This window comes from Dipodomys merriami, unplaced genomic scaffold, assembly GCF_024711535.1.
Source record: "Dipodomys merriami isolate MVZ:Mamm:240054 unplaced genomic scaffold, mDipMer1.0.p SCAF_379, whole genome shotgun sequence".
Taxonomy (NCBI): Eukaryota; Metazoa; Chordata; class Mammalia; order Rodentia; family Heteromyidae; genus Dipodomys; species Dipodomys merriami.
The window spans coordinates 678,227-705,036 of NW_027205370.1; the positions used below are offsets into that span (position 1 = coordinate 678,227).

A 26,810-nucleotide genomic window follows, 5' to 3' on the forward strand; every position below is an offset into this window, starting at 1 on the left:
TCCCCCCTGAACTTCACAAGAGGATTACAATTTAACATCTGCAATCCTAGCTACTCAGGACTCAGAGGAAGCAGGAAGATTAAGTTCCAGGCCAACCCCTAGCAAAGTTTGATGAAACCCTGGGGAGAAAAAAGGGCTAGCGGTATGACTCAGTTGATATGGTGTTTTTGAGGCCTTGGGTACAATCCTAACAATAAAACTCTAACAGATGACCCTGAATGGTGTTATGGAATCAGGCCTGCAAAAAGAAGGGCTGGCCCTTCCTTCCTTCCTTCCTTCCTACTTTCCTACTTTCCTTCCTTCCTTCCTTCCTTCCTTCCTTCCCTTTCTCTTTTTTTCTTGTCTTTTTAAAAATTATTATCTATTATTAATTCTACAAAGGAGTTGCTCTTCTTTTAGATCAAATTCTCAGTCTTGCTTCTGCCTCCCAACAGCTGGGGGTACATGAACGACACCTGCCTCTAACTTACATTTCTGATATAGAGGAATTAACTGTTTTTAATTTGACTCAAAAATTCTACAGAGTCACGTGGATTGCAGCTGAACACAGGATGTGGGCACAAAACCCAGGATCACTAAAAAGTTAGAAGAGGCTCAGATAGGTTTACTAGCAATAGTATACTTTTGCTAGTACTTTTGCTTCTGGTACACTTGTTTTTGTTGTCATTAATTTGGTGGTGGTGTATTTCTCCTGAACTTTGGGACCAGTTTCCTACTAAAGCAGCTCAGAAGATATAAGTTTGGGTTATTGGATACAAGTGTTCTTTCTTTCCAGCTCTGGCTTCTCTATTCACAGGGGCTCCTCCTCTAGCAAGTGCAGCAGCAGATCGAAACTAATCCAGCACGGTGAAGTTCAAGCATCATCAGGTGTACTTGGCCGAGCCTCGTGTACTACCACCTGAAGCTGTAGCAACTTGGTTGTTCGACAACCTCCTTTGAATGCACTCAGGCCTTTTCTATCTAATGTTATTGGAGCAAAACCTGTGGATGAAGTAGGAGCAATTCCACAAAGTTCCTATAAGGGTATGAAAACAGGAATCCTGCCCCAAAATGTTAGTCCCAGTGAAGTGTACTGACAGACTTGGATGTGTGAACGCACAGCTTACATTTTTCCTTCCCCATTTCTTTATTAGAGTTCTCAATCCCCACCAAATCCCAGGAGTTCGGGAGTGCTGGCCCTTTATTGGGTGAGAGGGGAGGAGCTGGACCTTTAAAACCAAGAGCAGCCAGCGGGGTCTTGGCCCAGGCTGCCATGGCTAATCTGAAGGGAAAGGAGAGCCACAGTCAAGCGGTGGGTGCCTGTTACCAGGAGTCTCGGTGTATCCCTGGGTGGCATTCTTGTGGGAGAGTTTCTCTCTCCAGCTCCTAGGCCTGTTCCCAACTTCTGTCCATTTGCAGAGCAGCTCCTTATTGCTGGGCCGGGGGAGATGGGGAGCAGGGGTTTATGTCATCGAGAGCGCAGGGCTTCCCTTCTGAGCTTTGAGTCAGTAGGACTGAGGCCACCTTGCCGGGAAGAGGTTGTTCCATGCCACCCTTACTGACTGAGGAGGGAGATGTCTCTGGGTTTCTTCCCTGTTACAGGTTTACCTTCCAGAGGCTGAGCATGCTCTGACCGTGGAGGACACAGCCAAGGAGGAAGCCTGCCAGCCTGGCAAGACGAAACGTCTTGAAGGTATCACTGCATGGACCACTGCATCTACATAAAAGCCCAGGGAGGGCAGAGGCTGCGTCAGCCTAGGTTTGGCCATTTCACCCAAAGTGGCTCTAAACTCATCCACTTGCTGCCTAGTGACACTTTGCTGAGCTTTATTTTCCTTGCTCACTTTGGGGAATCAAAGTAACCGCCTTCATAGCTTCATTCGATGGACATAAAGATGCCAAGTATGGGCTGGGAAGTTGGCTCAGTGGTAGAGTGCTTGCCTTGCATGCATGAAGCTCTGGGTTTGATTCCTCAGCACCACAAAAAGCAGAAAAAAGCCGGAAATGGCACTGTGGCTCAAGTGGTAGAGCACTAACTAGCCTTGAGCTGAAGAGCTGAGGGACAGCGCCCAGGCCCAGAGTACAGGCCCCATGACCGACAAAAAAAAAAATCAAAAAACAAAAACAAGATGCCAGGTATCTTATCACACAGTTCAAATACAGTGAGTCAGGACAGCTGGCACTTTTGTTGTTTAAAGAGGCAGCAGAAGGGACTGTTGGGAGGAGAGCAGGTGGAGAGAGCTTGTGGTAGTCAATGAGGTCATTGAAGGGGGGATGTGTGTGTGTGGCAGCTGTCAGGCTGTTTGCTTTCATGGTTTGGTGAAGCCATGGAACAGAGATTAGTTTGATTTAAAGGTAGGTCTAGAGATGGCTGATGAACAGAAGTGCTACTGAGTGCCGTCCCCTAGACAAGAGTCCCCATCTCCTTCCACAGGCCCACACTCGCGCCAAGGGCCAGGTAAGTTCTATGGCTCCTTGGCTCCGGAGGAAGAACTGGTATCCTCATCCCAGTTGGAAGAGAATGAAGAGGAAGATCGTTCAGATCCAGATCTTGTCCCATTTCCAGAGCAGGAGGAGAATGTTGGGGATCCAGCTGTCCTCACTGCCATTCAAAGTCCCCAGGTACCGCGGCAGGAGGGGAGAAGAGTTGTCCTGAACTGTGTAAAGCTCAGACTATCCCTGAACACTTCTTCCCTTACCTTCAGCCCTTTCTGAGACAGGTGACGATGAACGTGTTCTACTTCAGCTCCCAACCTGAGCTTGGCACTGCAAGGATCACCTGCCCTCACTTACTATATGATAGAAACATGGCTCTGCATGGCAGGAATCCAAACACCAGGGAGAACTAGGAGGAAATCATAGTTGAGAGCTTCCGGTGTGTCAGAGGAGGCAGTGGAGCCCAGTCCTCTTGGCTGAAAATGCAGCCTGAGAGAAGACTGTTGGTACAGAGAAGAGAGTGAAAGGTGTTAAAACCCACAGGCCATCCAGCTGTCATGGACTGGAGAGATGCTTCCTAGGGGGTGACTAACTCTTAAACCAAGAGGAAGAAGCTGGGCACTGAAGCTGAGCACTGGTAGCTCATGTCTGTAATCCTAGCTACTCAGGAGGCTGAGATCTGAGAATCAAAATTCAAAGCCAGCCTGGGCAGGAAAGTGCATGAGACTCTTATCTCCAATGAACCACCAGAAAACCAGAAGTGGTGTTGTGGCTCAAGCGGTAGAGTGCTGGCCTTGAGCTGAAGTGCTCAGGGACAGTGCCCAGGTCCAAAGTTCAAGCCCCATGACCAGCAAAAAACAACCAGGGGAAGAGTTCTAATTGGGTGGCCTGACAGCTAGCTACTTCCTGATTGTGCAGTACAGCAAAATGTTAGGGGAAAGGCAGGAAAGGAGCGGAGCCAAGCCTCAGTAGCCATCTCTTCCCACACCTCTTAATTCCTCTCTCAGCCCCTGGACATGTCACTGGTTCTTTTCCAGCCGGTGCTTCCGAGTGCCAGCTCTCCAGCCCGACACTTTGGACTCCGACAGCCCTCTCCGGACCCGTCTCTCTTCTGTAGCCCACTGACCACGTGGCCCTCCAGGCTCAGGTACTAGTGCAAGGACTGCAGTGGCAGAAGAAGCTGCCTTCGTCCTAAGTGTCTCAGGAGGTAGCAGCCAAGGAGGGCGGGTGCCATTCTACCAGCTGTCACAGAAAAATAGCTACAGACATCTGAAACGTGGAACAGTCTTTCACAGATGAGGAAATAGAACCCCAATTAGACAAACACCTGCGACATCAGCTCACAGGACAGAACTAAGACTGGGACTCTGGGCATGCTATTTAGTCACTCTAGTTTTCCTGCTGTGCAGAGAATTTCTGAAGCCAGATTGTAGGAACCTAGATCTTGGGGGTGGGTTGTGGAGATGCTGATGTTTCCTATTGGCTGATCTGGGGAGGCATGTCACGGAGGCTCCCCTTGGATCTCTCCAACTGAGCTTACTCAAGCTTAATGAATGGAAGGTTTGGGAGGCACGTCGAGCTTCCTCCCACCCGGTTTGTTCCCTTTTTAAAGCCTTCCCAGTCATCTGACTCAACTCCACCCTCAGCACAAACGGATCTTGCAACTGCAGCAGCAAAGCCAAACAAGGTAAAAAGCCTAGAAGAGAGCTTAGAGGAGCCTGTCCGCATGCTTGTGACCATTTGCCTCCCCCCAGAGTCCCTGCACCCCGGGGACTCTCAAACCATTGCTCTCCAGGACACCCTTTGCATCCTTCCCAGAACATTCCACTTCCTGCTCACCCCTCCTTAGAACGTTCACTGTAGCAGGGGTAGGTGAGTCTAAAGGGATGTTCCTATTGGCTTGAAGTCCCCCAGTCAAGAAGCCTTGGTCTCCGCAGCCAGACCCCTATGCTAGCCTCATGAGCCGCAAGGAGAAGGACTGGGTGATCAAAGTTGAGATGGTTCAGCTGCAGAGTGAGAACCCCCACCTGGACGACTATTACTACCAGGTGAGCCCCAAGGTCACAGCTTCGGATTCAAATGAAGCAGGCAGGGCCTTTGCTCATCCTCTCATGAGGATGTGTGTCTGAGAGGATGAGGATCCTCTCATTGAAGCCCTGTGTGTCCTTGGAGCCTGAGCGTTGTTCCTGAGCTTTTTTATTTTTATTTTTGTCAGTTGTGGGGCTTGAACTCTGGGCCTTAGCTCAAGGCAAGCGCTCTACTACTTTGAGCCACAGTGCCACTTCTGGTTTTCTGGTGATTAATTGGCAGTAAGAGTCTCATGGACTTTGCTGCTCAGGCTGGCTTTCAACTGTGATGCTTAGGGATCTCAGCCTCCTGAGTAACTAGAGTTATAGGTGTGAGCTACCAATATCCAGCTGTCCCTGAGCTTTTGTGCTCAAGGCTGGCACTCTACCACTTGAGCCACTGCTTTGCTTCTGGCTTTTTTTTGCCAGATATTTGGAGATGTCTCATGCACTTAACTTTCCGTGGCTGGCTTTGAACCACAGTCTTCAGATCTCAGCCTCCTAAGTAGCTAGGATTACAGACGTGAGCCACTGGTGTCTTGCAGGAATCATATTTCTGAAGTTCATCTCAAGCTCCTATATTTCGGCCAAATGGGATTCTTTACAATTTCCTAGAGATTTTTGTGAGCCTTAGAAATGTCCTATAAGCTGGGTGTCGGTGGCTCATGCCTGTAATCCAAGCCACTCAGGAGGCTGAGATCTGAGGATTGTGGTTCAAAGCCAGCCTAGGGAAGAAAGGTCCGTGAGACTCTCATCTCCACTAAACCACCGGAAAACTGGAAGTGGCACTGTGGCGCAAGTGGTAGAGCACTCGCCTTGAGCTGAAGAGCTGAGGGACAGCACCCAGGCCGAGTTCAAGCCCCACGACCGACTTAAAAAAAAAAAGAAAAATGTCCTATAAATATTCACATCCATATATATATATATACATATATACATATATGTATATATGGATGTGAATATATATGTATATATGTATATATATGGATGTGAATATTTATACATATATACATATACATATATGTATATATGTATATATATTTGGTTGGTCATGGGGCTTGAACTCTGGGCCTGGGTGCTGTCACTCAGCTCTTCAGCTCAAGTCGAATGCTATACCACTTGAGCCACAGCCCCACTTCCAGTTTTCTGGTGGTTAATGAGTCTCATGGACTTTCCTTTCTGGGCTGGCTTCAAACCATGATCCTCAGATCTTGGCCTCCCAAGTATCTAGGATTACAGGTGTGAGCCACCAGTGCCCAGCTGTTAAGAGAATCAAGATGAATTGGGTCTCTTTTCTTCCATGGACTCTCAGGAATACTATCGGAAGCTAGAGAAGAAGCAGGCAGATGAAGAGCTACTTGGACAAAGGAACAGAATTGAGACTTTGAAGCTGGTGACACCTTACATCCAGAAGGCAGAGGCTTATGAGTCTGGTAGGGCTGGGATGTGCTGCTGGCTTGGGTCAAACATTCAGCTGGATGTGAGTGGAAAGAGGAAAGCAATGTGCCTCTCCTGACTCCTTTTATGCAGTGGTTCGAATTGAGGGCTCCTTGGGTCAGGTAGCTGTATCAACGTGTTTTAGTCCTCGCCGAGCTATTGATGCTGTATCTCTTGGAACTCAAGAGCAGGTAGGAGCTTTTATCTTCCCAGAACCTATTTTTTTATTTGAATTCAGATTTTTGTGTCAAAAGATTGAGGAAGCAGTGCAATTAGCCTTGTGTCTAGCTTTTCTAGCTCCATTTCTAGATGGTCTGAGACCTGGCCTGCTACAGAAGGCTGTGAAGCCAATGGTCAAGGGATATCTTTTCATAGGAAACTGGAGCTGCGAGCAGTCAGAGGCTTCGAGTATTATCCCGGATTGAGAAGGTGAGACATCAGTTCTTGTCGGGGAGGAGCTTTCAATTTACTTTTTTTTTTTTTTTTTTTGCCAGTCCTGGGGCTTGAATTTAGGGCCTGGCACTGTCCCTGAGCTTCTTTTGCTCAAGGCTAGCACTCTACCACTTGAGCCACAGCTCTACTTCTGGCTTTTCTGTTTCTATGGTACTGAACCCAGGGCTTCATGCATGCCAGGCAACTCTTCTACCACTAAGCCATATTCCCAGCTCTCAGTTTACTTTTTGAGAAAGGGATATTTCTCAAAATGAATGTTCTCTGCCCCTTAGATGTTTCTTCAGTTACTAGAGGTAGAGGAAGAGCAGAAGGATGGGCCTCCACAGCCCTGCTACTCCGGGCAGAAGAGCTACCAGGTTGAGAAGCTCTTCCAGGCCTTAAACATTCAGGAACAGGACAACGTGGAGTGAGTGCGGGAAGGTTCCACCTTTACCCAAGAAGGGAAGGATGGCTGACACTGGCTTTGGTGCTGCCTGCTTTTCCTTCCTGGCATGTGACTTCTTCATGTAGAGCTCTGAAAAACGTTCTTCCTTGCAGGGAGGCAGCAGATAGCTTCCTGCAGGTACTGTCTGTGAAGAAGGGGAAGACCTTGGTGGCCAGGCTGCTCCCCTTTCTTCCTCATGATCAGGCTGTTAGTCTTCTTCTGGCTATCATCCACCACCTGCCCATCCTTGTTCAGAGAGACGTGGTGGACCAGGTACTGGGCATTGAGTGGACACGAGGATGGTTTCCTGCATAGGTTAGGGATCTTTCCTCCCCTTCTTCCTCCCAAAGATGTCAGCAGGGTGTCAGCAGTGAACACCTGTTCCCCCCTCAAGTGGGGATATTATTTTAGGAACAGTGCATTGTCTTCAGATATAATGAATGAATAAAAGACAGGTATGATTGCACAGTGTGTGCTGTGAGATTTGAGAGAAGACAAGTGTTGAGGCCCATATATACTTCATTTAGGGAAGACATTGTAGAACAGGTCTCATTTTTTTGTCAGTCATGGGGCTTGAACTCTGGGCCTGGGTGCTGTCCCTCAGCTCAAGGCCAGCTCTCTACTATTTGAGCTACAGTGCTACTTCTGGTTTTCTGGTGGTTAATTGGAGATAAGAGGCTTATGAACTTTCCTAACGGGGCTGGCTTTGAACCATGATCCTCAGATCTCAGCCTCCTGAGTAGCTAGGATTACAGGTGTAAGCTACCTGTGCACCCGGCTTAGGGCTCAATTTTAAGGATGAATAAGAGATGTCGGGTTTCTCCCCAGGAAAGTGCTTAATGCAAATCAGCCAAGTAAGGGCTTCAAGGCAAGCTAGGAGGAAAGGATTGGAGGAAGTTTTGAGAAAGCTTACTGATCTTCTTGCAGGCCCTACACATGTTATTCAAGCCTCTGTGCAACTGTATCAGAAACTTAACCTTCCGTGAACTTCTCCAAGGACTTCAGGGGCTAATGTTGCTGCCATTTGGCTCCTCAGAGCGTCGCATTGCTATGGTACTTCAGAACCAGGTAACACATCTGGGAGACTCTTCTTCCATAGATGGTTTTCTAAATGGTACCACTGGAAAGGAATAAATGAGGAGATGTTCTCACCTCTACACAAATCTTTTATCTTCAGCAATGCTTCCCAGCTTCTAGTGAGCACAGAATAGAAGAGAACCTAGTTAATAGACAGTACTTCCTTGGTTCCACTCAAATCACAAAGTGGGAAAGCGGCATCTTACACACCTGTTTTTTTTTTTTTCTTTCTTGCTATTTTTTTTTATCGTGAAAATACAGAGGAGTTACAATTACATGGGCAAGATAGTGAGTACATTTCTTATCAAGCATTGTAGCCTCCTTTGTTTACCCTTCCCATCCCTTCCCAGCCTCCCCCCCCCCCTTTTTTTTTTTTTTTTTTGGTCGGTTGTGGGGCCTGGGCGCTGTCCTTCAGCTCTTCAGCTCAAGGCGAGCGCTCTACCGCTTGAGCCACAGCGCCACTTCCGGTTTTCTATTAGTTTATTGGAGATAAGAGTCTCATGGACTTTCCTACCCCCGCTGGCTTTGAACCTCAATCCTCAGATCTCAGCTTCCTGAGTAGCTTGGATTACAGGGTGAGGCACCAGTGCCCGGCAACGAAATGAACCCCAAGATAGGGACACAAGAGGTTTTTTTTTTTGTTTTTTTTAAAAATCTCTGTCGCTTTTTTGTTTTGTCAGTTGTAGGGGCTGAACTCTGGGTCTGGGAACTGTCTCTCACCTCTTCAGCTCAAGCCTACTGCCCTACCACTTGAGCCACAGCATCATTTCTGGCTTTTTTCTGCTTGCTTGGTGCTGATGAATTGAACCCAGAACCTCACGCATGTGAGCCAACTTCACAGCCATTTATTTTTTTTTTTAAGAGCAAAGATTTAACTCACATTTTTCTTTTCTTTTCTTTTCTTTCTTTTTTTTTTTTTTTTTGGGTCCGGTCGTGGGGCCTGAACTCTGGGCCTGGGCACTGTCCCTCAGCTCTTCAGCTCAAGGCTAGCACTCTACCACTTGAGCCACAGAGCCACTTCCGGCTTTTTCTTTTTGGTTATGTGGTGCTGAGGAATCAAACCCAGGGCCTCGAGCATGCAAGGCAAGCATTCTACCACTGAGCCACTTTCCCAGCCCCTTAACTCACATTTTTCAAGAGCAGACTCTGCCTTCCTATGGGCATAGGAAACAGTCACAGGAGAAGGGTGTGGTTGTGTAGTCATTCACCTCACAGTAGCCAGGAAATGGAAAGTACACGTCTGAGCCAGTTGCTCAGGCCTGTAATCCTAGCTACTCAGGAGGCTGAGATCTAAGGGTCCTGGTTTAAAGCCAGCCTGGGCAGGAAAGCCCGTGTGACTCTTACTTCAATAAACCGCCAGAAAATTGGAAGTGGTGCTGTGGCTCAAATGGTAGAGCGCTAGCTTTGAGCTGAAGAGCTGAAGGACAGCGCCCAGGCCCACAGTTCAAGCCCCATGACTGACCAAAGGGGAAAAAAAAAGTACACATCTGCTTTTCTACCAGGTTTCTTGATGCTGCTGTCTGTACAGAAGTCATCTCCAAATTTTCATATATACCTCTTTTAGTACGAAAACTGGAACCATAGCCTACATACGTTTTCAAACTGCATGTACCTAGGTGTAATAATATATTTGGTACCTAATAAATGCAAAGTAGAAAGGTTTCTTTGTGGTGTGGGATATTAAACCAAGGGCCTTGTGCATGCTAAGCATTTCTTCTATCACCAAGCTGTACTCTTCTAGCCCAAGTAACTTTTAAAGGATGAGACTAGATAAGAGAAACTATCACCCAATATGGTAGTGGATTTTTGTGTGTCCTTTAAAGATGTTGGCTTATACTTGCACTTCTTCAGGCAGAGTCATCCAGACTACCTGAATGAGTTCCCTGATTCATTCCTGATCTACAGACTGATTTCTTGGGGGTGGATTTAGGAGTGTACATGCAGTCAGCTCTCAGGAGAGCTTGTGAAAGTTAAGAACAGTGATTCCTTTGGGAAGGCCAGAGTTCTTTGTTTAGCCAGTGTAAATCTGACAGTACTGTACTTCTAAGTATTTGTCCCCATTTATAAATGTGAACCTGTGACTTAGTTGGAAAACTAAGATTTTTTTTCTTCATTTTTTTTTTTCTGTTGGTTTGTGGGGCTTGAACTCACGGCCTGGGCATAGCCCCTGAGTCTCTTTGTGCCCAAGGTTAGTGCTTTACCACTTGAGCCACAGCACCACTTGTAGTTTTTGAGTGGTTTATTGCATTTATTAGGTACCAAAGTCTCACGGACTTTCCTGCCTGGGCTGGCCCTGAACTGCGATCCTCAGATCTCAGACTCCTGAGTAGCTAGGATTATAGGTGTGAGCCACCGGTGCCCGGCTGCTTTTTTTTTTTTTTTAAGGCACTAAATGCCTATAGTAAACTCATTTTGTCTTGGATTATATATCACTTACAGTTTGGAATATCCTTGCTTTATGCTTTACTGAGTCATGGAGAGCACCTGCTATCCCAGGATTCTTCCCTTGAGGAGCTTGGTGATCACACAACTTGGTAAGAAAAAGGCCTTATCAGTATTATCTCAGTACCCCTGGGATGTGTGGGCTGAGTCACATAAGTTTCCTGAGTAGCAACTGAAGTATCAGCGAGGAGATGTACAGGGATTTTATTGTTGTTTCCCCTCCAGTACTGGATGTAACTTGTTTTGTGGTAGTACCAGGGATTGAATTCAAGGCCTTCTCAGCTATTCGGCTTCTTCACTCAGCTTCTTCTATCACTTAAGCCATGCCTCCAAGTTCAGAGGAGATATATATATATATATTTTTTTTAAATTTAATTATTTTTTTTTGTGGTCATGGGGCCTGAACTCTGAGCCTGGGCGCTGTCCATTAGCTCTTCAGTTCAAGGCGAGTACTCTACCACTTGAGCCACAGTGCCACTTCCAGCTTTTTTCTGCTTATGTGGTGCTGAGGAATCGAACCGAGGGCCTCATGCATGCAAGGCAAGCACTCCACCACTGAGCCACCTTCCCAGCCCCCAGAGGATAAATTTTTTAAGGTTGTGGTTCTAGTTTAACTGATAGAGCTATCTACCTAGCAAGTGTGAGGCCTTGAGTTCAAACCCCATACTGAAAAAGACAAAAGAAAAAAAAAATCCTGATTTGGAAGGATAAGTTTTAGAGTCAATTTTGAGTTTCTGGTTCTGTCATTAGTAATGGAACTTTATGGTGAAGTTACTTCACGTAGGCTGTATTTTCTTTTCTTCCTCTTCTCCTTGTTCTCCTTCTCTTTTTTGGGTCAGTCTTGAGGCTTGAATTTATAGCTTGGATGCTGTCCAAGCTCTTGCTGAAGATTTGTACTCTGCCACTTTGATCCATAACACCACTTCCAGTTTTCTTAATTGGTGGTAAGAGTCTCACAAACTTTCCTGCCTAGGCTGGCTTTTGAACTGTGATCCTCAAATCTTGGCCTTTTGAGTAGTTAGGATTATAGGCATGAGCTACTGGTGTTCTGCTTGCTTGCTTTCCTTCTCTTCCCTTCTTCCTTCCTTCCTTCCCTTCTTCCTTTCTTTCTTTTCTTTCTTTCTTTCTTTCTTTCTTTCTTATTTTTATGGTGGTCCGGGGGCTTGAACTAGGGTCTGGTTGCTATCCCTGAGCCTCTTTTGCCCAACGCTAGTGCTATACCACTTGAGCCACAGCTCCATTTCCTCTTAGTCTGTATTTTCATCTACAAGGATACTGGTATTCTCAGGTACAGGAAGCTGTGTACATAGAAAGATATTTAAGCTCCAGTATTTGCTATCATTTAGTGCGCTATGACTTAATTGCTATCTGGGAATGGAGGCTATGACAGTAGTAATGGAAACTTGGCTCCTCTTACTTTCTTGTGTTAATGTGAAGACTCCAATGCATTTCTTCTCTCTGTCCTCCAGGACAGAGTTGGTGGTTCTGATAGCCTGGGAGATAGCCCGAATTCCTGCAGCCTCCCTGGCAGAACCTCTAGCCTTTCCCAGCAACCTTCTTCCCCTGTTCTGTCACCATGTGGACAAACAATTGGTTCAACAACTGGAGGCCAGGATGGAGTAAGTGATGGCAGAAACAAGATCACAGCCCCTTGTGCACGTTTAATTTAGGTTCTGTTACTCGCCTCCTTACTTTCCTATGAGCATGGAGGGTAATGTGCTTCAGAAGTTCTTCTAGACATCGACATTGATTTGAGGAACCAATCTACCCCCAATTAACACCTTGGTACCTGTTTCTTCAATTAAACCTTCTTTTCCCAAGTGTTTGGTCCTTGTAATGCTATTTAAAAAGTTGAATTACTCATTCAAGAAATATTTCAGAGATGATTCCAGAATATAAATGTGAAAACATGAAGAACGTCTGTCCCAAGAACTTACTATCTGCTAGAGAGAGCCAGATAATTAAATCACAGAGTTTATAAAATGGAATTGTGTTTGCAGTTAACATTGTTTTCTTTGTAGACTTGCCTGCATCTCCTGATGTTCTAAAATATGTGAGAAGTTTAATCATTATACACCAAGCTAACTGAATTGTCTACAGGGATCCAGAGTCTGAAGACATTGCTTTATGCCTTAATATCCAAACCATTTTTATATCCTTTTCTTAAAATCTAAATGATGTGCCCCAAAATAAGGTGTGGCTGAAGTTGTAATTAAAGAGGAAGTTGTTGAATGGTATTGCTGAAACTTCTTTGTAAATTGGGAGCTGCAATGAAGTTCATGTTAAGTGTGACTGTGTCAACAATGCTTGTTGTATCTTTTTTTTTTTTTTTTGCCAGTCTTGGGGTTTGAACCTGGGCACTCTCCTGAGCTGCTTTCTTTGCTCAAGGCTAGCACTCTACCACTTGAGCCACAGTGCCACTTTCAGCTTTTTCTTTTTTCTGTTTATGTGGTACTGAGAAACTGAACCCAGGGCTTCATGCACGTCAGGTGAGCACTCTACCACTAAGTCTCCCAGTCACAGAGGTTATATTTAAACTGCAATGTTTGGATTATAGACAGAAGGGCCTTAAGGTCCTGCTACTAGGAGACGCTCCCTCAACGCCTTCTCTACGCTTTTTCTTCAAGCTGTCCTAGACATTGATAGATAAGATGAGGACTGTTAAGACCTTTCTTTCGTTTTTTTTTCTTCCCTCCCTGCCTCCCCTTTATTGTGCATGTTCTTGGGGCTGAAACTCGGGACCAAGGTGCTGTTTCTGAGCTTTTGTGCTCTTACCACTTGAGCCAGAAGCGCCACTTGCAGCTTTTTGGTGCTTCACAGAGAGGAGTCTCACAGGCTTTCCTGTCCAGGGGGGCTTCGAACCGGTCCTCAGCAGTCCGCCTCTGAGTAGTGAGGATTACAGGCGTGAGCCACTGCTACCCCACAGAAGACAAGGCGCTTTCGGCCTTGCCCGAGAGTCTGTAAACAAATAACAGCGACCGAGGGAAAGCTGAGAGGGGCAGGGCCGATCCGAACGGAGCACACCTGGGGTTAGACCAAGGAGGCCGCGGGTACTGCCCCGGAGCGGAAACAGCTGCAGTGGTTTGCTTCAAGGCTGCTGAACGAGGCTTTAAAGTATTCGTGGGACGCTGAGCCGAGTTGAGGGATGGAGCGCCGCCCTCTGCCCTCCACGCTGGGGAAGCCGCTGGTCCCACAGCCGCCCCAGGAGAGCCTAAAGGCCCCAGCTGCGCTGCGTGAGCGCCGCGCATGCCCAGGACGCAGGTCCCGACCGGTCCCGCGCACGTGACCGGAAGAGCCGGCTAGACCAGGATGGCTACGAAGCCCGGGGCCGGAAGTGCTGCGGTCCCGGGCCAGAGCCTCGGCTGAGGCGGCCGCAGCCGAGGTGGCTGTGCTCGCCCGAGCCATGGAGCGGGTTCTGCCTATGTTACTGGTGCCGCTCCCTCCCGAGGCGACGGCGCAGCTGGGGTGTGGAGCGCAGCTGCACAGGGGGCAGGAAGCCCTGGGGAGCTTGACGGCTTCGGGCCGCCTGCTAGTGCTTTCCCTGGCCCCGGGCCGCCGCGGCGGGGGCTGCAGCCGCCTCGAGGGGCCCTTCCGGCAGTGAGTGTCCGGGCCGGGGGGGGGGGGAGTGAGTGGGGGGGGACGGGAGAGCAGGGACGGGGGGGGGCGGGAGTGCAGGGGCGGGGGGGGCGGGGCGGGAGAGCAGGGACCTGGGGGGCGGGTGAGGCGGCCCAGGGGTGCTTTTCCCCCTCGGTTTTCCCCGCCTGCCGAGGTGAAATCCCACCCGTGGCCCCTCGGCTGGAGCACGGATGGAGGCTTCGGTCCCAGCGCCCCTTGCTCAACTCATTCCCTGCATGCAAAGAAGCTAAGGTGGAACTCGTCTTGAAACCACTCCTCATACTTAATTTGGTCCCTGAAGTGACATTTTCCTGCACAGGCCTCCTTTTCCCAAGTCCAGATGGTCTGAATCACATCTATTCAACCAGTTAGTTATGTGCTTTTTTTTTTTTTTTTTTTTTTTGGTTGGTCATGGGGCTTGAGCTCGGGGCCTTAGCACTGACTCTGAGCTTTATTTTTTGCTCAGTGTTTTGCACCACTTGGTGCCAGTGCCACTTCCCTGTGTGCTTTTTTTTTTTTTTTTTTTTTTTTTTTTTTTGAGACAGGATACATAATGTGGCTGTCTGGCTTGGAAATGGCTATCCTGCTCACCCCTGAACTGTTTCTTGCCATATCTTGACCATGACTTGAAGGCACAGAGAGGCATAATTAAAACAATACGTATTTTTCACTTCTGTCATTCTCCAGTACTTAAAAAGTTGGTAGGGAGTAGTAGCCAAGGAATATCTCACCTTAGAATAATCTTTAGGTCCTGTAAAAAGCACTTAATAGAGATGATTTAAGGGGCTGGGAAAGTGGCTCAGTGGTAGAATGCTTGCCTCGTATGCATGAAGCCCTGGGTTCCATTCCTCAGCACCACATAAACAGAAAAAGCCGGAAGTGGCACTGTGGCTCAACTGGTAGAGAGCTATCCTTGAGCTGAAGAGCTGAGGGACAGCGCCCAGGCCCAGAGTTCAGGTCCCATGACCGACCAAAAAAAAAAAAAAATGAGTCAATGATGCAACAAGCTCTGTTTGCCTTATTCTTGGTCTCTACTTGCTAAGAGGAACCATATCTCCATAGAAATTTATTCACTGTTCTCAGGTAGTACTTGTGAGTGCCTGGTAAAGGGGTACACTATATCAAAAGGCAGCAGAATCTTGAATCCTATAGGAAAACCTATTGAGATAAGACATTAAGCTAGTATTGGTATTTTCACACTACATGGCTTTAAGATGGCAAAAACTTGCTGTCTAGTATGGTAGTCACTAGCTACATGAGGCTGTTAAAGTTAGGTAAAGTTGAGAAAAAAAATTAGAAAAAAGAGAAAAAAAAAGGAAAAAAATTAGTTCCTAAATTGAACTACGCACATTTAAATTACTTTTAGATACATCTAATTATTTACAGGCTACTGTCTTGAGTAACACTGATATAGAACTTTTCTACTGTCACAAAGTTCCCTGGACAGAATAGTTATACATCTATAGATGCAATGAATTGCTTTACTTTTTTTGGGGGCGGGGGGGGGGGATCCGAAGTGGGGCCTGAACTCTGGGCCTGGGCACTGTCCCTCAACTCTTCAGCGCAAGGCAAGCATTTTACCACTGAGCCACCTTCCCAGCCCCTGAATTGATTTACTTTCTAAAGTCTTCTAAAACATCCCAGGAGACTATTATTGCAAGTAGTACCTCATAAATAATATATTTGATAGCACTTATCCTTGATGAGTTTCTCTAACCAGATCAGTCAGGATTTAGTTGTAAAAGGACACATTATTTCTTGCTCTATTCCCACCTTTTAATACCCACTCTTAGCTCCTATGCTAGTAAGCAGGGGCAAAGGGATAAGAAGTGAGGAAGGGGAAAAGAAAACTATATAATCAAGTTGGAGTACAGAATTAAGATCATCATGTGAAACAAATTACATGCACCCTGCGCTTCCATTCCTGTGATTATAGATATAGAATATAATAAATCCATACTTTTTCCAGCTTTTTATGGGAGGATTCTCATAGCAGCACCTCAACGGACAAGCCCAAAATGCTTGCTCTTACTGAAAATTATGAACTGGTTGTCTACGAATTTAATTTGAAAGATGGGCAATGTGATGCAGCCGTATTGCACAGCTGTAGTGGGAAGACCCTGGAAAAACTCATTGAAGATCAGGATGTCAGTAAGTACCTACGACGGATGCTCTTCCAGTATGTATTTTTTTTTTCTTTTTTGGCAGTAGTGAAGTTCAAATCCAGTGTCTCAAGCTTGATAGGCACTATATTGCTTTAGTTATTTTGAATAGATACTGCTTTGTTTTTCCTTGGGCCTGTCTCAGATTTTAGTCTTCCCATCTCTGGCTTCCTGAGTACCTGGAATTATGGGCATGTGCCACCAAGTCCAGCTCAGTATATTTAAATATGTGACACTAGCATGTACCTTGTGTGTGTATACACACACATATACATATACATATATACATATACACACATATACATATACATATATGTATATATACATATATATATATATATATAATTTTTTAATCCGGTCATGGGGCTTGAACTCTGGGCATGGGCTCTGTCACTCAGTTCAAGGCTAGTGCTCTACCACTTGAGCCACAGCGCCACTTCCAGTTTTCAGGTGGTTAATTGGAGATAAGAGTCTCATGGACTTTCTGCCCAGGCTGGCTTCAGATTGTGATCCTCAGATCTTAGCCTCCTGAGTAGGTAGGAGAACAGGTGGCCATTACTTTATATTTTTTGAGAAAGATTCTCACTTATGTTGCCCCAGCCAGCCTTGAACTGATGATCCTCTTGTCTCAGCCTCTTGAGTACTAGGATTATAGATAGGCATCAGCCACCAAACTGTCACATATTTTTATATATCTCATGAAACTTTTCAAGAGATGAATTTGGAGGAGGGGTACATTATTTAATGTGGATCATTGCTCTGCACTAACCATGTAGGGCCATTAAGGACTTGAAATATGGTTAATATGAATAAAGTTTGCTGGTTTTTTTTTTGTGGCACTGGGGTTTGAACTCAGGTCTTCATGCTTACTAGACTGGCATCATTTGAGCCGTTAAAGTTGTACTGTAAAAAAATTACGTATGAGCTGGGAATGTGGCTTATTGGTAGTGTGCTTGTCTAGCATGTGTGAAGCCCCAGATTCAGTTCCTCAATACCACATACACAGAAAAGGCTGGAAGTGGTTTTGTGGCTCAAGTGGTACAGTACTAGCCTTGAGCAGAAGCTCAGGGACAGTGCCCATGTCCTGATATCAAGCCTCAGGACTAGCACAAAAAAAAAAAAAAAAAAAAACCCAAAACCAAAAACAACAATTTTTTTTTTTTGTTCTTGTAGAAGATTTTATTTAGTGGTGCTGTGGTTCAAGTGGTAGAGAGCTAGCCTTGAGCTGAAGAGCTGAGGGACAGTGCCCGGGCCCAGAGTTCAAGCCCCATGACTGGGGAAAAAAAAACAAAAACCTTTCTGTTGGGGGCTAGGAAGGTGGCTCAGTGGTAGAGTGCTTGCCTTGCATGCATGAGGCCCTGGGTTAAATTCCTCAGCACCACATAAGCAAAAAAAGCCAGAAATAGTGCTATGGCTCAAGTGGTAGAGCACTAGCCTTGAGCTGAAGAGTTGAGGGACAGTGCCTAAGCCCAGAGTTCAGGCACCATGACAAACATACACACACACAAAAAAAGATGTATTGATTTATTTATTTTGTCGGTCGTGGGCCTTGAACTCTGGGCCAAGAAAAGAAATATTTTTGCAGTGCAGTTTTATGAAAGGCACTTCATCTACCACTGAGCTATAATATCCTTGGCATTAAGATGTGCTTCTTTGGGCTGGGAATGTGGGTTAGTGGTAGAGTACTTGCCTAGCATGCATGCATGAAGTCCTGGCTTTGATTCTTCAGTACCACATAAACAGAAAAAGCTGGAAGTGGCACTGTGGCTCAAGTGGTAGAATCCCACATCTGACAAAAAAAAAAAAAAACCCCAAAAAACAACAAAAAAATATCAGATACCAGATTTGAAGACAGTGTTTAAAAGGAAAGTAACATGTCTTATTAGCAGTTATTCATACTGATTAATACTTTAAGTATAATGAGCTAGCTAATACATACTGAAATTATTTACCTTTTTCTTTGGTGACTGCTAGCCATGTTGAATCATGTATGTTTCTTTGACAGTACTGATCTAGACTACAGCAGACTTGTCCATTATGTCCTGTCCAAATAGAGCAGATACTAAATATCAAGCTTCGGGGCTGGGAAGGTGGCTCAGTGGTAGAGTGCTTGCCTTGCATGCATGAGGCCCTGGGTTCGATTCCTCAGCACCACATAAGCAAAAAGAAAAAAGCTGGAAGTGGTGTTGTGGCTCAAGTGGTAGAGTGGTAGCCTTGAGCTGAAAAGCTGAGGGACAGTGCCCATGCCCAGAGTTCAGGCCCCACAACCGGACCCAAAAAAAAAAAAAAAGTATCAAGCTTCTCTTTCCTCCCACCTCTACACACACACACACACACACACACACACACACACACACACACACACACACACACACACACACACACACACACACACACACACACACACACACACACACACACACACACACACACACACACACACACACACACACACACACACACACACACACTCTCTCTCTCTCTCTCTCTCTCTCTCTCTCTCTCTCTCTCTCTCTCTCTCTCTCTCTCTCTCTCTCTCTCTCTCTCTCTCTCTCTCCCCCCCCCCCAAAAAAAAAAGTATCAAGCTTCTCTTTCCTCCCACCTCTACACACACACACACTCTCTCTCTCTCTCTGTAGGCCATCCACTTGCTTGCATTGGTACAGACAATAACTGCCCCTTTTTTTTTTTTTTTTGATTGGTCGTGGGACTTGAACTCTAGGCCTGGGTACTGTCCCTCAGCTCTTCAGCTGAAGGCTAGCACTCTACCTCTTGAGCCACAGCACCACTTCCGGCCTTTTCTGTTTATGTGGTGCTGAGGAATCGAACCCAGGGCCTCATGCATGCAAGGCAAGCACTCTACTGCTGAGCCACCTTCCCAGCCCCACAATAACTGCCTTGAGTTGAAATAAGTGGTTTCTTTTTTGTTCTACCTGTTGTTTTGTTGCAAGAGTTCATCAGTAGTAAAATTGTGAGCATTGAGTTTGAAATAATATCCTTCTGTTTCCTAGGTATTTCTTTACTGTCATTGAAAATTCTGTCATTTCACAATAACACATCATTTGTGTTCATCAACAAGTGTATGATCCTACACGTTGTATTTCCTGAGAAAGATGCTGACATTGGAGTACTCAGCTGTTTCATGCTACCCTTGCCCACACAGACAGTGGACACGATTATCGACATCCAGCTCTGCAGAGGAATTCTTTTTGTTTTGAGTAGTTTAGGCTGGATCTGTATCCTTGGCAGTAAGACGTTTGATCATGTAGGAGAGGACAGGAGCTAGAAAGATGAGCCATTTAGGCTTTTGCTTTGAAGGGTTGGGAGGTATGGAGAGTGGTTAGTTTTACAGTAAGACCTTTCAGAAAAAAAATGCTTATAAGCTTAAAATACTCAACCATATCACCTTATATTTTCTAATGTGTAGATGTATTTTAAAGTTAGTTTTCTATGTGTTCTTTTAAAATTGTACATGCTCTGACTTTTTCATTTAAAATAAATATACTTTATATACTTTTTTGGGGGGGGGGCAGAACTGGGGCTTGAACCCAGGGTCTCTTTCTTTCTGAGCAAGCACTATACCTCAATCTTTCTGAGCAAACACAGTACCACTTGAGGTATACTTCCAGTACTTGTTGGTTTTTTGTTTTTGAGATAAGGTCTCACTAAGTTTGCCCAGCTTAGCCTCAAATAGTGATTTTCCTTCTTTCAAATAGCTCAAAATATACTTCCTGAGCATCTGTTACATCCATGTTTTAAGAAGGATTTAAGTGATTGCTTATGATACATATGTTTTCATGTATGTATATAACATGACTTATCTCCTACAATGATTCTGTTATGTTTGTGTGTGTGTGCCAGTCCAGGGGCTTGAACTTAGGACCTAGGCACAGTGCCACACAGTGCCTGAGCTTTTTTGCTCAAGGCAAATGCTCTATTACTTGAGCCACAGCTCCACTTCAGCTTTTTGGTGCATAATTGTAACTACGTCTTATGGACTTTTCCTGTCCAGGCTGGCTTTGAACTGCAGTCCTCAGACCTCAGCTTCCTGAGTAGCTAGGTTTATAGGCTGGTGTCCAGCTTGTCAGTTATTTTGGGAGATGAGAGTGTTGCAGACTTTTCTGCCCAGGCTGGCTTGAAGCCTCTATTCTCTAGATCTCAAGACGAGTAACTAATTGAGCCTGGCCAAATCAGATTTTTCTGATGAAAGTTTAATATCCAAATTTAGGTCTACTATGAGTGCAAAAATTCTAGATTTTGGACACTTGTGAGCAAAAGTATAAAATGTTTCCACTTTTTTGGTCGGTCATGGGGCCTGAACTCTGGGCCTGGGCGCTGTTCCTCAGCTCTTTAGCTCAAGGTTAGTGCTCTACCACTTGAGTCACACGCCACTTCCAGCTTTTTCTGCTTATGTTGTGCTGAGGAATTGAACCTAGGGCCTCATACATGTAAGGCAAACACTCTACCACTGAGCCACCTTCCTAGCCCCAATATTTTCACTTTTAATATATTACCTGTTGAGATTATATTTTGTGTATATTGGATGAGAAAGTCTGAAATCCTGTTTTTAGTATTAGTTACATGTTGAAGCAATTTGAGCATATTGATATAAATGTTAATTTAGGGTTATCTAATTTCTTGGACAGTATTACTATAGAACCCTAGAAGAAAATATTAGTACTTGCTCAGGTTTTGGCATGAAGTGAGTATCCAGCAGAGACTATGTGTTTTTCCTTTGGAGACTGTCTTGCTATGTAGCCTTGGCTGGCCTTGAACTCTTGATCCCCTGCCTTGGTCTCAGCTGAGATTATACGTGTGTTTGTGTCCGCGCATTACCACATCTGGTTTGAACAGGAACTATTGAATAAACTCTGCATCAGGTTGTTTATTGTGCCATTAACTTCACTTATTTTGGTATGATGATGGAGACCTGCTTCAGTATCCAGTCTTTTGTTGTTATGCCTAATGACCTATACAGCCGATAGAGTTGTAGCAATGTCTGTAGCACTGTCCATCCTGTATTTTTAGTGGTTGAGTAATTGATGAAACTGATGTTTGAACTCTAGGGCCTCACACTTGTGGGTAGGTGAGCTCTCACTGACTGCTGTGCCCCAACTGACATTTATCTTTAACTCTCAACTCAGATATTTTTAATACTGTGGAAGGCACAGCTATAGCACATGTGGATTTAGCACTTCTCCAAGAAGTTATACATAATGAGCAGCAGCAGGAGCTGGCCAAGATTTCTTCCTTGGCCTCACTGAAAGTGTCTCAAGACCTAGATGTGGTGGTGCTTGTCAGCAGCTCCAGCTCTGCAATTGCACTTAACTTAAACTTGTATTTCAGGTATGTAGTTAACTGCAGTTTCTAATTTGGGGTTAATAACTAGGGACATAGAAAGTAAAAATTGACTTGTTAGCTTTTTCTTTTTTTTTTTTTTTTTGTCGGTCGTGGGGCTTGAACTCTGGGCCTGGGCGCTGTCCCTCAGCTCTTCAGCTCAAGGCGAGCGCTCTACCACTTGAGCTACAGCGCCACTTCCGGTTTTCTGGTGGTTTATTGGAGATAGGAGTCTCACGGTCTCTCCTGCCCGGGCTGGCTTTGAACCGCGATCCTCAGATCTCAGCCTCCTGAGTAGCTAGGATTACAGGTGTGAGCCACCAGCGCCCGGCTTGTTAGCTTTTTCTATGCAGTTAGATCATGTTACAGCTATGTCATAGTAAGATTGTACTATATACAAATGTATCCAAATGACTGTTGGACTATATTTTACATTGTACGTGAAAGTTTTGATACTTGTGTGGTATATAAAGTATATGAGTTATGTTACTACATTTTTAAAAGCTTTCAGAATTGTCCAGCATTAAAAGCTCCTTTTTGTTACACATCTTCCACTCACCTCTTGTCCTGCAGTGAGTTGGAAGAGAAATGGGATTTACCTTGCTGTTAAAATTGCTGCTTTTGGGGTGGGAGGCGTTGCTCAGTTGGTAGAGTGCTAGTCAGTGAGTGAAAGTGGCAGGTACCAAGTTCGAGTCCTGGTCTCAGACTTAAAATAACAATTGCTGTTTTTGTGATTTGGAATACTGTTTTTATTGGAATTCATGTTCCTTTTTAAGATATCTGACAAGCCAGGCACTATTGGCTCATGCCTGTAATCCTAGCTACTTAGGAGGCTAAGATCTGAGGATCACAGTTCAAAGCCAGCCATGAGACTATCTCCAATAAACCACCAGAAAAACTGGAAGTGGTTCTGTGTCTCAAGTGGTAGAGGCTAGCTTTGAGCTGAAGAGCTGAGGGACAGCGCCCAGGCCCAGAGTTCAAGCCCCACAACTGGCTCCCCCCCCACCCAAAAAAAAAAAAGACATCTGACAAGATGTTTTTTCTGGCTGGGGATTTACCATGGCTATTATTATTTTTAAATGTAGGCAATATCCAGAACACCTACTATGTGAAAGAACACTAGAAGACCTTCCAATTGAACGACCTAAGGGGATAGATGAAGATGATCCTGTTAACTCTCTCTACAACATGAAACTGACCAAGTTTTCCTTCCAGATTGATAGGTACTTGGATTTTGTTTTATTCTTTGTTTTTTGTTTTTCCATGCTGATGCTGCACTTTTCCATTAAAGGTCTTTATATGATAGATACTTAATTTTGAAAGAGCATATTTTGTAGAGCCTTAGATTCTCTGAACCAGAGGGTAGCTATTTTGGTCTAGTGGTGGGAAATCTTGGGAAGGGATGCACATTAAACAAGATCCCACTGTCCTCAGCCAGATAATTTTTCTTCTATAGTCCTAAAATTCATAATTATAATGCCTTTATTTAGTTCTAGTGTTTATTTAGCAGCCTTTTGTCTTTATTCATCTGTACACCAAATGTTACACATAATTATTTGTGGGCATTTAAACTTCATGTTTTTTATTAGTAAAAAATGCTATTCCAGGCACTGGTGGTTCACACCTGTAATCCTAGCTACGCCGAGATCTGAGGATCTAAGGATCAAAGCCAACTTGGGCAGGAAAGTCTATGAGACTCTTATTTCCAGTAAACCACCAGAAAACCAGAAGTGGTGCTGTGATTCAAGTGGTAGAGCTCTTGCCTTGAGCTAAAGAACTGAGGGACAGTGCCTAGGCCCAGAGTTCAAGCCCCATGACCCACCAAAAAAAAAAAAAAAAAAAAAAGCTATTAAATAAACTTGTAAAAAAAAGTGAAGAATGAAGAACATTTTTTTTTTTTTTTTTTTTTTGGTCATGGGGCCTACCACTTGAGACTCAGCCCCACTTCTGGCTTTTTCTGCTTATGTGTGCTGAGGAATAGAACTGAAGGTCTCATGCATGCAAGGCAAGCATCTACCACTAAGCCACCTTCCCAGCCCCTTGAACATCTTTATCCTGGCTTAGTGCTTTATTTATATTTATTTATTTATTTATTTTGGGGTTGTGGGGCCTGAACTTTGGGCCTGGGCGCTGTCCCTCGGCTCTTCAGGTCAAGGCTAGCGCTCTACCACTTGAGCCACAGCGCCACTTCTGGCTTTTTTTTGTTTTTTTTCTGCTTATGTGGTGCTGAGGAATTGAACCCAGGACCTCATGCATGCAAGGCAAGTGCTCTACCACCGAGCCACCTTCCCAGCCTGTGGCTTAGTGCTTTAATGCCATTCACTGTAACCAGATTAAGTGCTGTCTTTCAGATCGTGGGAGGCCCAGCTGTCATCACTGAATGAAACAATGAAGAGCTCCAAACTGGAGGTTTCCTGTAATGTTCCCTGGTTTCAGGATGTTTTACATTTGGAGTCCCCTAATAGCCATAACACAAGACTACCAAGCTGGGCTTTTATCCCACAGAGTATGATGTGTGGTCATTATACTTTGCCCCAGAAAGATCATGCCAAGACCAGTGATCCAGGAAAATCATGGAAGATAATGCACCTCAGTGAACAAGAGCAGCCCAGAGAACTGAAATGTATGTCTGTAACAGGCTTTACTGCACTATTTACTTGGGTAGAGGAGACTGCTGGCTACACCATTATCCTCTGGGATTTGGAGACCCAGGGCATGCAGTGTATTTCGCTTGGCCAGAAGTGTGTTCCTGTAGACAGTAGCGGCGACCAGCAACTGTGCCTCGTAGTGAAAGGTGAGAATATCTTCTATGAGATTCAAATATTTTGCTAAGAGGATTGCTTTCCTGATGTGTTTCACTTCTGCTGCCTTGGTGCTAACTGCTGACCACTTTTACCTCAAAAGTAGTGAAAGACCCCTGACTTCGGGTGTCCCCCAAATCAGGACCTCCCTGCCCCAAGCACCAGTCAGACGACAGCAGATGCAAAGGCAAGAGGGTTTTACTTGGGCATGCCCAGGCTCCCAGGTGCACGTGACCTCGAGATCCGCAAGGTTCGGGTCAGTGGCTGGGAGCCCCGAGCAGTCTCGGGGATGGTCTTTTATGGGACCCCTTAGTCTGTTACAGCTGAGCCCGCACTTTTTAGCCAGTAAATTTAAAGTATTACAACTAGGTCTGCACGCAGGCAGCCAATCCTTTTGAAACAAATCATATACCTTGGCCAATTACTGTTCTGATGGGGTCCCCCGGTGCCGAGTTGTGTGTCTCCAGTCCTTGGTAATGAGGAAGTGACCTTTATCCGAGTTAGCACCTGTCATTTGTTCATACCAGGGAGGCCGACTGCGGGGTGGAGTTAGTTAGCAGGATGTGGGGCTTATTGATTAACTGGTGAGGTTAGTTATCAAAGGGAGAGTGTGGGGTAATATAATTTTCTTAGCAAAGCATGTTACAGAAGCCAGAAATAGCTTGGTTAGATACAAAACTCTGTTCCCCTACAAAGAGGCTCAGGGCCTGGTTGGTTGGGGAGGGGGTCTTTCAGTAGTAATCATTCACAGAGGAATGATTTTTTTTTTTTGGGTCTGGTCGTGGGGCCTGAACTCTGGGCCTGGGCACTGTCCCTCAGCTCTTCAGCTCAAGGCTAGCAATCTGCCACTTGAGCCACAGCACTACTTCTGGCTTTTTCCTTTTTGCTTATGTGGTGCTGAAGAATCGAACCCAGGGCCTCAGGCATGTAAGGCAAGCGCTCTACTACTGAGCCACCTTCCCAGCCCTAATATCTCCCTTACTTTTTTTTTTTTGCCCATCATGGGGCTTGAACTCTGGGCCTGGGCACTGTCCCTGAGCTCTTCCAGAGGAATGATTTTTAAAACCAGTACTGGGAGATGGGTGTTGGACTCATGGCCTCATGCTTGCTCTGCTTGGCTTACTTTGCTGGTGTTCTTCTGCTTGAATGATGCCTCCTGCCTGACTTTTTGGAGATGGAGACTTGAACTTTTCTAGATGGGCTGATCTTGAATCACAGTCCTCTGGCTGTTAATCTCCAGAGTAGTTAAGATAATAGACATGAGCCAACAGCACTCTGATTGATATTAGTCTTCGTAACATTGTCTCATGTATTTGATTTTTAATTAAGATCATTTTTTCCTGGATGCTGGTGGCTAATGCCTATAATTGTAACTACTCAGGAGGCTGAGATCTGAAGATTATGGTTCAAAGCCAGCTCAGGCAGGAAAGTCCATAAGACTCATCTCCAATTAGGCCCCCAAAAATTGGAAGTAGAGCTGTGGCTTAAGTGGTAAGTCACTAGCCTTGAACAAAAAAGCTCAGGGGCACTGTCTAGACCAGAATGTCAAGGTCTAGAACTGGTATACACACAACAAAAAAAATTTTTTGAAGGAATTGCTAAAGTTTGAAGAGCAATAAAGATTGAATTTTTTACCCTGGACCTTGAACTAAGGATTGGGTGCTGTCCTGAGCTTTTTTCACTCAAGGTTAGTACCCTAATTAGGCTTCAGCCCTAATGCATTGTTCTTATAAGACTTTGACTTATAAGTCATAGAAAAGCATGAATTAATACTATAATAATACAGGGTGTCTAATAAATTTATTTGTAATTAAGACACTGAAATAGTGATAATTAGAAGTAAAATTGAAGTCATAGATCCCAAGTTTAAGTCTGGTAATTTTCATTTTTCCTGTAGAAAATGGGCTTTCTCTGATTCTGTTTGGTTTAACTCAAGAGGAATTTTTAAACAGACTAATGATCCATGGAAGTGCCAGCACTGTGGATTCTCTTTGTCATCTCAATGGTTGGGGGAGGTGCTCAATTCCCATCCATGCACTAGAGGTAAGAATTCAGTGTCTGAAGGACTTTACTGCTGTCACATAGTCTTACTTGAAGATCTGAGAGAATTCATTTAGTCCAGCAGCCAAAAGAACTATAGTTTTTTTTGTCAGTTGTGGGGGCTTGAACTCTGGGCCTAGTTGCTGTTTCTCCACTCTTTAGCTCAAAGCAAGCACTCTGCCACTTGAGCCACACCACCACTTCCGGTTTTCTGGTGGTTAATTGGAGATCTGTCTCACAGACTTTCCTGCCCAGGCTGGCTTTGAACCATGATCTTCAGATCTCAGCCTCCTGAATAGCTAGGCATGAGCCATCAGTGCCAGGCAAGAACTAGAGTCTTTTTTTGGGGGGGGGACCTGAACTCTGGGCCTGGGTGCTGTCCCTCAGCTCAAGGCTAGTGCTCTACCACTTGAGCCACAGCGCCACTTCCGGGTTTTTTCTTTTTGCTTATGTGGTGCTGAGGAATCGAACCCAGGGCCTCAGGCATGCAAGGCAAGCGCTCTACCACTGAGCCACCTTCCCAGCCCCAAGAACTAGAGTC

At 45.2% G+C, this 26,810-nt stretch overlaps 2 protein-coding genes across 5 annotated transcripts in view; both read left to right on the forward strand.

Moving 5' to 3' along the window:
- Window positions 1-857: 857 nt before the first annotated feature.
- LOC138804898 (protein PAT1 homolog 2-like) lies at window positions 858-12,569 on the forward strand. Of its 3 annotated transcripts, XM_069989419.1 has the most exons (17): window positions 858-1,023; window positions 1,134-1,291; window positions 1,582-1,672; window positions 2,414-2,437; window positions 2,546-2,601; window positions 3,453-3,562; window positions 4,028-4,102; window positions 4,322-4,463; window positions 5,794-5,914; window positions 6,012-6,109; window positions 6,294-6,347; window positions 6,644-6,777; window positions 6,909-7,068; window positions 7,723-7,863; window positions 10,312-10,406; window positions 11,784-11,933; window positions 12,336-12,569. In XM_069989419.1, exons 2-17 carry the CDS (start codon window positions 1,253-1,255, stop codon window positions 12,352-12,354), a joined length of 1,509 nt encoding a protein of 502 aa, XP_069845520.1. In that variant the 5' UTR covers window positions 858-1,023; window positions 1,134-1,252; the 3' UTR covers window positions 12,355-12,569. The 3 variants fall into 3 exon arrangements, with proteins under 3 accessions (XP_069845520.1, XP_069845519.1, XP_069845521.1); XM_069989418.1 differs by having other exon boundaries at window positions 2,414-2,601; XM_069989420.1 differs by lacking the exon at window positions 11,784-11,933 and having other exon boundaries at window positions 2,414-2,601.
- Window positions 12,570-13,648: 1,079 nt separating this feature from the next.
- Window positions 13,649-26,810, forward strand: part of LOC138804899 (spatacsin-like) — a 59,553-nt gene continuing 46,391 nt past the window's right edge. Inside the window, exons 1-7 of one of the 2 annotated variants that reach the window (XM_069989421.1) lie at window positions 13,649-13,911; window positions 15,899-16,080; window positions 19,103-19,327; window positions 21,236-21,437; window positions 22,514-22,651; window positions 23,780-24,222; window positions 26,127-26,272. In XM_069989421.1, the coding sequence (XP_069845522.1) occupies window positions 13,718-13,911; window positions 15,899-16,080; window positions 19,103-19,327; window positions 21,236-21,437; window positions 22,514-22,651; window positions 23,780-24,222; window positions 26,127-26,272 (1,530 nt within the window). In that variant the 5' untranslated portion in view covers window positions 13,649-13,717. Of the gene's footprint in view, window positions 13,912-15,898; window positions 16,081-19,102; window positions 19,328-21,235; window positions 21,438-22,513; window positions 22,652-23,779; window positions 24,223-26,126; window positions 26,273-26,810 lie in introns of those variants that run through there. The other variant, XM_069989422.1, reaches the window with a different exon arrangement.

Coding starts and splice junctions, on each gene's coding strand:
- LOC138804898 (XM_069989418.1), top strand. CDS start 1,253: ATGGCTAATCTGAAGGGAAAGGAGAGCCACAGTCAAGCG. Junction 3,563..4,027: donor ACGTGGCCCTCCAGGCTCAG/GTACTAGTGCAA, acceptor CCCTTTTTAAAG/CCTTCCCAGTCATCTGACTC. Junction 6,110..6,293: donor CTCTTGGAACTCAAGAGCAG/GTAGGAGCTTTT, acceptor ATCTTTTCATAG/GAAACTGGAGCTGCGAGCAG.